General features: G+C 55.9%; 1 protein-coding gene across 1 annotated transcript in view; it reads left to right on the plus strand.

Moving 5' to 3' along the window:
• LOC311341652 (alpha-2-macroglobulin-like protein 1) overlaps positions 1–7,972 on the plus strand; it is a 35,449-nt gene extending 27,477 nt beyond the window's left edge. Inside the window, exons 24-33 of the mRNA XM_084466454.1 lie at positions 1,862–1,927; positions 2,055–2,223; positions 3,277–3,473; positions 3,697–3,912; positions 4,814–4,932; positions 5,589–5,679; positions 6,739–6,807; positions 6,886–6,991; positions 7,071–7,112; positions 7,446–7,972. Of these exons, the coding sequence (XP_084322580.1) occupies positions 1,862–1,927; positions 2,055–2,223; positions 3,277–3,473; positions 3,697–3,912; positions 4,814–4,932; positions 5,589–5,679; positions 6,739–6,807; positions 6,886–6,991; positions 7,071–7,112; positions 7,446–7,510 (1,140 nt within the window). The 3' untranslated portion in view covers positions 7,511–7,972. The remainder of the gene's footprint in view (positions 1–1,861; positions 1,928–2,054; positions 2,224–3,276; positions 3,474–3,696; positions 3,913–4,813; positions 4,933–5,588; positions 5,680–6,738; positions 6,808–6,885; positions 6,992–7,070; positions 7,113–7,445) is intronic.
• The last annotated feature ends 1,046 nt before the right edge of the window (positions 7,973–9,018 follow it).

A 9,018-nucleotide genomic window follows, 5' to 3' on the forward strand; every position in this document is an offset into this window, starting at 1 on the left:
CAGGCCCCGTTCTGTTACGAGGTACAGCCAACCAGATGGCCGTTCTGTCTAGTGCTAATAAGGTGGAACTCAGACATAATGACATCACATTGCTTTGTAGAGAGCCGTGTTTCAGTTTAGATATTTGTGGATCAGTAAAAAAAGAAAATAATCATTTGTAATTTTTTTTCCAAGTAGAGTGACTCAAAAGTCAAAAGGGATGTGATTTTTCCAGATCAAATCCGGAATTCCAGATTTCTGACCTAAACAATGTCACCCTTGTGAATAATGCGTATCTGTAATTAACGGATTTGCATGATCCGTAAATTAATTTTAGTAAATTAAAATTTAAAAATCCAATTCCGAGTGAATTGGGGAGGATTTGAAGGCATCTACTGCCTGAAGGACGTGAAGATTTGTCCCTTTCCAAGTCTCCAAGGGGACGTGTGTTTGCGTCCGTCTGAATCCCAGCATGTCCGTCTTCATACCTGTACCCCAGACCCTGTACCCCCCTGTACCCCAGCCCCCTGTACCCCCCTGTACCCCAGCCCCTGTACCCCCCTGTACCCCAGCCCCCTGTACCCCAGCCCCTGTACCCCCCTGTACCCCAGCCCCTGTACCCCCCTGTACCCCAGCCCCCTGTACCCCAGCCCCCTGTACCCCAGACCCTGTACCCCCCTGTACCCCAGCCCCCTGTACCCCCCTGTACCCCAGCCCCCTGTACCCCAGCCCCCTGTACCCCCCTGTACCCCAGCCCCCTGTACCCCAGCCCCCTGTACCCCCCTGTACCCCAGACCCTGTACCCCCCTGTACCCCCCTGTACCCCAGCCCCCTGTACCCCCCTGTACCCCAGCCCCCTGTACCCCCCTGTACCCCAGCCCCCTGTACCCCAGCCCCTGTACCCCCTGTACCCCCCTGTACCCCCCTGTACCCCCTGTACCCCAGCCCCTGTACCCCCCTGTACCCCAGCCCCCTGTACCCCCCTGTACCCCAACCCCCTGTACCCCAGCCCCCTGTACCCCAGCCCCTGTACCCCCCTGTACCCCAGACCCTGTACCCCCCTGTACCCCCTGTACCCCCTGTACCCCCCTGTACCCCCTGTACCCCCCTGTACCTCCTGTACCCCCCTGTACCCCCTGTACCCCCCTGTACCCCAGCCCCCTGTACCCCCCTGTACCCCCTGTACCCCAGCCCCTGTACCCCCCTGTACCCCCTGTACCCCCCTGTACCCCAGCCCCTGTACCCCCCTGTACCCCCTGTACCCCCCTGTACCCCCTGTACCCCAGCCCCTGTACCCCAGACCCTGTACCCCCCTGTACCCCAGCCCCTGTACCCCAGCCCCTGTACCCCAGACCCTGTACCCCCCTGTACCCCAGCCCCTGTACCCCAGCCCCTGTACCCCCCTGTACCCCCTGTACCCCCCTGTACCCCCCTGTACCCCCTGTACCCCAGCCCCTGTACCCCCCTGTACCCCAGCCCCCTGTACCCCAGCCCCTGTACCCCCCTGTACCCCCTGTACCCCCCTGTACCCCCTGTACCCCCCTGTACCCCCTGTACCCCCCTGTACCCCAGCCCCCTGTACCCCCCTGTACCCCCTGTACCCCCCTGTACCCCCTGTACCCCCCTGTACCCCCCTGTACCCCCTGTACCCCCCTGTACCCCCCTGTACCCCCTGTACCCCCCTGTACCCCCTGTACCCCAGCCCCTGTACTCAGCCGCTCTGGACTCAGTGGTTCAGCGTCAGGTGACCACAGATCCCAGTTTCCCACCACAGGACTCTGGTTCCCTTCCATCACCAGTACCAGCGACTTCCCAGTCAGTCAGGCAGGCGTGGTTCTTGTGCTTTCTGTGTTGGTCCTGAGCTCCTTCTGCCCTTCCTCAGGGCGGGGTGAGTGACGACGTGTCCCTGACCGCCTACGTCACCGCTGCACTGCTGGAGCTGGATGCAGTGAGTGCCCCCCCCCCCATGTAGAGACCACACCAGATACATACATACGTATGTCTGTGTGTACTACCTGTGCGTATACATATAGATGTATAGCTGACTCCCTGGTTCCCTGGTGTGCGCGTTGCAGGCGGACCCCATGGTGTCCGGGTGCCTGCGCTGCCTGAGGGTGGCGGTAGCGGGACGGCTGGAGAACACGTACACCACGGCCCTCCTCTCCTACACCTTCTCCCTGGCGGGGGACCAGCAGACCAGAGCCGCCCTCCTCACCGCCCTCCACCACGACTCCATCACAGAAGGTAGCTCTCTGCTCGTAGCCAGACCCGGTACACCGCAGACATCATGACGAGAACATCGATAAAATCAGGTTCTAGACCAGACGAGATCATCCATACGCACTCTACTTTTCAATATTTAAAGAAGTACTGGGGATCAGATGTATCCTGTTCATGTGTTCATGTGTTACCCCCTTTCCCGGGGCTAGAGTTAGGCTGCGCGTGGTTGTGTGTGTCCGGCGTGGCTGGAGTCCACGGACCGGCTCCGGAGGATCAGCGTTTCGCTGTTTCGTTTTGGTGTCGTTCCTTTCCCAGGGCTCGAGTTTCGCCTCCATCAACGTTACCGTATGCCAACAATAGACGCGCTTTTTATTTTATTTTATTTCCCATCATAACCTTTCCCGGGAATCAGGAAATAGTCTTGATCAGATTCTGATTTCCCGGGAATCGCGTCTCCCGTGATTAAAACCTAATGACGACCCGCCCATGGTGGAGAGGTTCTTTTCTACGACCCGCCCACATTGAAGAGGTACTTTTTTAGATGGAAACGCGCCTGGAACCGAGTCGAGTCGAGTTGAGTCGAGTCGAGTCGAGGCGATACTGTCGGTGGAAAAGCGGCATTAGAGTCCGCAATTACAAAAGAGTAGTTCTCACAAAAGAGGTCCAGCTTTCAATGTGAGGGCAGGGGCCCCTCACTGCCTCTGCTCTGCCAGGGGCCCCTCACTGCCTCTGCTCTGCTAGGGGCCCCTCACTGCCTCTGCTCTGCCAGGGGCCCCTCACTGCCTCTGCTCTGCTAGGGGCCCCTCACTGCCTCTGCTCTGCCAGGGGCCCCTCACTGCCTCTGCTCTGCCAGGGGCCCCTCACTGCCTCTGCTCTGCCAGGGGCCCCTCACTGCCTCTGCTCTGCCAGGGGCCCCTCACTGCCTCTGCTCTGCCAGGGGCCCCTCACTGCCTCTGCTCTGCCAGGGGCCCCTCACTGCCTCTGCTCTGCCAGGGGCCCCTCACTGCCTCTGCTCTGCTAGGGGCCCCTCACTGCCTCTGCTCTGCCAGGGGCCCCTCACTGCCTCTGCTCTGCCAGGGGCCACGCGCCACTGGAAGCGGGCGGAGGCCTCTGAGAAGGCTCTGGACTCCCTGGAGGTGGAGACGACGGCCTACGTGCTGCTGGCTGTGCTCTCCGGACCCCCGGTCCCGGGCTTCGACCTGGACTACGCCTCCAGCATCACGCGCTGGCTGGTCCAGCAGCAGAACCCCTACGGCGGCTACGCCTCCACGCAGGTCGGAGAATACACACCAACGTACACACTGTTACTAAACGGCGTTCACGACCACCCATACAAACTAATACATTCTCCAAAGTATTATGGGACTTAACCCATGAACCCCACTGGTGCCATCGGTTCCCCGCTCCGCGCCCGTCCCCCTCGCTCCGTCTGTCCGTCCAGTTTGGTTTGAATGAACTGAGGAGGAGTGCGGTTGTAACGGCCGGTGGCCCCAACAGGACACGGTGGTGGCCCTCCAGGCGCTGGCCCGCTACGGCGCCGCCTCCTACAGCTCGGAGGGATCCTGCGCGGTGGGGCTGAGCTCGCTGGGCGGGGCCCACTGGCGCTTCACCGTGGACCAGAGCACCCGGCTGCTGTACCAGGAGCAGGCCCTGGACCGGCTGCCCGGGGACTACCGCATCACGGCCCAGGGCCAGGGCTGCGTCCAGGCACAGGTGGGACCCCCAGGGGCCCCCGGGGACAGGTGGGCCCCCCGGGGACAGGTGGGACCCCCAGGGACCCCCGGGGACAGGTGGGACCCCCAGGGACCCCCAGGGACAGGTGGGACCCCCAGGGGCCCCCAGGGACAGGTGGGACCCCCAGGGACAGGTGGGACCCCCAGGGACCCCCAGGGACAGGTGGGACCCCCAGGGACAGGTGGGACCCCCAGGGACAGGTGGGACCCCCAGGGACCCCCAGGGACAGGTGGGACCCCCAGGGACAGGTGGGCCCCCCAGGGACCCCCAGGGACAGGTGGGACCCCCAGGGACAGGTGGGACCCCCGGGGACAGGTGGGACCCCCAGGGGCCCCCAGGGACAGGTGGGACCCCCGGGGACCCCCGGGGACCCCCAGGGACAGGTGGGACCCCCGGGGACCCCCAGGGACCCCCAGGGACCCCCGGGGACCCCCAGGGACAGGTGGGACCCCCAGGGACCCCCAGGGACAGGTGGGACCCCCGGGGACCCCTGGGGACCCCCAGGGACCCCCGGGGACCCCCAGGGACAGGTGGGACCCCCGGGGACCCCCAGGGACCCCCAGGGACCCCCGGGGACCCCCAGGGACAGGTGGGACCCCCAGGGACCCCCAGGGACAGGTGGGACCCCCAGGGACAGGTGGGCCCCCCAGGGGACAGGTGGGACCCCGGACCCCATATATTGGCATATGGAGAGATTATTGGACTTTGTAGTCCTGTTGTTTGTATTCGTACGGCGACGGTACCTCAGCAGCCGGGTCTGCACCAGATCCAATATTCCTGGAGGGGTAGGGCACTTCAAACCTTCATACCTCAACCCTCATTGCATCCCTGTGGGTCTACCATTCAACCCCAACGTCGGTTCTCTGTTGTGTCTAACCAGATCGCCGTGCGTTACAACATACCCCCTCCTGGTGACTTCAGCTCCTTCCACATCCTCGCAGCAACGACCGCTGTGTGCAACGGCAGCAGGCCCACCCTGACCGTCAGAGTGGAGCTCAGGTGAGGTCACGGCTAACGGCTGTGGGGTCACTGGAGTAGTGGATGTAGACCTACAACCATTGGATCCACCAACAACAAGCACATCAAACTAATGAATGCTAGACTAAATGGTACACTGCGCACTTAACCAGTACATTTTTAACGAGACACATCTGCCAAACATCTGCCAACCGGCCCCCCAGTCCTAAAGGATCCATACCCCTGTATATATATATATATATATATATATATATATATATATACTGTATATATGATGGCAAGGAAACCAAACCCTACAACAACTCAGCTTAGATAAAAAGGGATCTAGTGGACTACATCATAGTGATATGGTTTGATCCTTGTTCAAATCTCTATTCAAATTCAGATGTTTATATGGACTCAGATTGCTTGTTATTGCTTGAGCTACTGTTACCGGCCATTCTGTGTCTCTGGGTAACGTCACAATGTTCTGAATCAAAGAGTCCACCAGAAGTCACTGAGAAGACCTTTTTAAAGGTGACATATCATACCACACATATATTTATGTGTATATATATATACATATATACCCAGGCATACGTCTAGATGGACACGCCCACTTGTGTTGGGTTTCCTTTAACACTGGAAGGTGAACCTTTGGACTGAAGGGCAGTCTGAGAAGGTTTTGTGTTGCTCAGGTACCAGGGCAGAAGAGAGGAGACCAACATGGTGATCATCAACCTCAAGCTCCTGTCAGGCTACGGCCTCCAGCAGAGCTCTCTGCACGCGGTGAGTTTAGATGCACTGGTCTGTGTGTAGCCCTTTAAGTGAGTTTAGATACACTGGTCTGTGTGTAGCCGTTTAAGTGAGTTTAGATGCACTGGTCTGTGTGTAGCCGTTTAAGTGAGTTTAGATACACTGGTCTGTGTGTAGCCCTTTAAGTGAGTTTAGATACACTGGTCTGTGTGTAGCCCTTTAAGTGAGTTTAGATACACTGGTCTGTGTGTAGCCCTTTAAGTGAGTTTAGATGCACTGGTCTGTGTGTAGCCCTTTAAGTGAGTTTAGATGCACTGGTCTGTGTGTAGCCCTTTAAGTGAGTTTAGATGCACTGGTCTGTGTGTAGCCCTTTAAGTGAGTTTAGATGCACTGGTCTGTGTGTAGCCCTTTAAGTGAGTTTAGATGCACTGGTCTGTGTGTAGCCCTTTAAGTGAGTTTAGATGCACTGGTCTGTGTGTAGCCCTTTAAGTGAGTTTAGATGAACTGGTCTGTGTGTAGCCCTTTAAGTGAGTTTAGATGCACTGGTCTGTGTGTAGCCCTTTAAGTGAGTTTAGATGCACTGGTCTGTGTGTAGCCCTTTAAGTGAGTTTAGATGCACTGGTCTGTGTGTAGCCCTTTAAGTGAGTTTAGATGCACTGGTCTGTGTGTAGCCCTTTAAGTGAGTTTAGATGCACTGGTCTGTGTGTAGCCCTTTAAGTGAGTTTAGATGCACTGGTCTGTGTGTAGCCCTTTAAGTGAGTTTAGATGAACTGGTCTGTGTGTAGCCCTTTAAGTGAGTTTAGATGCACTGGTCTGTGTGTAGCCCTTTAAGTGAGTTTAGATGCACTGGTCTGTGTGTAGCCCTTTAAGTGAGTTTAGATGCACTGGTCTGTGTGTAGCCCTTTAAGTGAGTTTAGATACACTGGTCTGTGTGTAGCCCTTTAAGTGAGTTTAGATGCACTGGTCTGTGTGTAGCCCTTTAAGTGACTCTGTTTTGTATTCATATTCCTTTTTCAGCATGAAGACGGTTATTAGTTCACAGCGATTCCATTCTGTCTGTGGTAACAAGTGCTCCGTGTTCTCGTCCTCCAGCTGAAGCGTGAGAGCGGTGTGAAGCGTGTGGACCTGGACCAGGGCTACATCAACATCTACCTGGACGGAGTACGTACCAGAGGAGACCCGTCCTGCTGGTGTCTGAACCCCTGAGCTCCTCTCCTCACTCTGTCCTCCCGTGTGCAGCTGCAGAAGGCGGCGTTGAGGAGCTACAGCGTGACCCTGGAGGAGGAGGAGGCCGTCAGGAACCGGAGGCCGGCCGCCGTCAAGGTGTACGACTACTACCAGACAAGTACGACCCCCCGCAGACCCCGTCCTTAGGACTCGTGTGAGCGCTGGTCTTCATTTGATTGTTTCTACTTGTCTCCAAGGTGACGAGGCGGTGACAGACTACTCCTCCCCTTGTGCAGAGCGTGAGTACGCCCCGTGGAACCGTGGAACCGTGGTTCCACCCTAATGTGGACTGTGACTGTGTAGGACTGTGACTGTACTCCTGACTGTAGTCCACATTAGGGTGGAACCGTGGTTCCACCCTAATGTGGACTACAGTCCTGTAGTCCACACTGACTACAGACTGTAGTCCACATTAGGGTGGCACCGTGGTTCCACCCTAATGTGGACTACAGTCCAGCTCGCTGTTTTGTTATTAAAGTGTAGATCCTGCTGAGCCTCTTAAAAGAGCAAAAACTAAAATAGTTGAATTACAACCTGAGAATTGCAAATAATAACCTTCTTTAATGTTGTAGGTGATAATGTGAATGAACTACTATTGAAACTACCGGAGCCAGCAACAAGAAGCACGGCGAACTAATGAACGCTGGACTGACGGTTGTGCAACGCTGTTAATTGTAGCCAGTGAAGAGGAGAGATTTAATTTAAAAAAAACGCTTTGAGAAAGAGGAAATTGCCAAGATGACATGCATTCAAGAAAGCCAATGTTTATTCAATTACAATTCTGTCTTTTAATCGATTGAGATAATCCATAGTTTCCATTGGCGTGACAGTGAGGCATGAAACAAGGTACCGTAAACACAATAATGGTCCAACAGTCGACTGGGATTGAACGTCTCCGAAAGACGGAAACAAACCAGTATTACAAAACAGCTTAGGTAGAAGTTGTCTACGCCGGCCGGGTGATTACAGGTGAACTGGGATTGTGATTTCATGTAGTGCGCCTTGCTCTACATTTTATTCTCTTTCTAAGAAATGTTATATTAATACATCACTACCATAAAGTTTAAATTTCGTCACAATAAAATCTTTAAATGACAAAGTACAAATATCTGTTTTCCCCCTCGTACAACACTGTTTGATTTGAATGGAACCCACCGTAGCCCACCTACGTCCCTCTATCAATAGAACCCACCTACGTCCCTCTATCAATAGAACCCACCTACGTCCTCTATCAATAGAACCCACCTACGTCCCTCTATCAATAGAACCCACCTACGTCCCTCTATCAATAGAACCCACCTACGTCCCTCTATCAATAGAACCCACCTACGTCCTCTATCAGTGGACCCCACCTACGTCCCTCTATCAGTGGACCCCACCTACGTCCTCTATCAGTGGACCCCACCTACGTCCTCTATCAATAGAACCCACCTACGTCCTCTATCAGTGGACCCCACCTACGTCCCTCTATCAGTGGACCCTCTCCTATGAAAGCCAGATGCAGGTTCGGGGAAGGAGTGGGGGAATAGCATTTTTTTTCTTAGATTTTCTTTCCCCTTTCCTCATCATAAATTAATCTATCTACCAAATGTGACACATGAACAGAGAAGAAAGCGTTCCACATTCTGACATCACAGTAGACTCCGTTACACGCCCACACAACACACACACAACACGTCACAGAGGAGCACCACGTCCCCTCGCCCAGACGGCAGGCGGGGCCTGGTGGCGGACCGTGGGGTGGGGGGTCACAGTGGCATACGGTAGCATCCACACAGTGGACCGTGCTAGTGCCAAAGGGGGGTCTCTGTACACTGAATCACTTAAGGCACAGCTTGGGAACGGCGTGGCTCCACGTCCTCCGTTATGACAGTCGGACTCCATGTCCTCCGTTATGACAGTCGGACAGGGCCACGCGTGGCTCCACGTCCTCCGTTATGACAGTCGGACAGGGCCACGCGTGGCTCCATGTCCTCCGTTATGACAGTCGGACAGGGCCACGCGTGGCTCCATGTCCTCCGTTATGACAGTCGGACAGGGCCACGCGTGGCTCCATGTCCTCCGTTATGACAGTCGGACAGGGCCACGCGTGGCTCCACGTCCTCCGTTATGACAGTCGGACAGGGCCACGTGTGGCTCCATGTC

The sequence above is a fragment of the Micromesistius poutassou genome (genome assembly GCF_964030765.1).
Source record: "Micromesistius poutassou genome assembly, chromosome: 4".
Taxonomy (NCBI): Eukaryota; Metazoa; Chordata; class Actinopteri; order Gadiformes; family Gadidae; genus Micromesistius; species Micromesistius poutassou.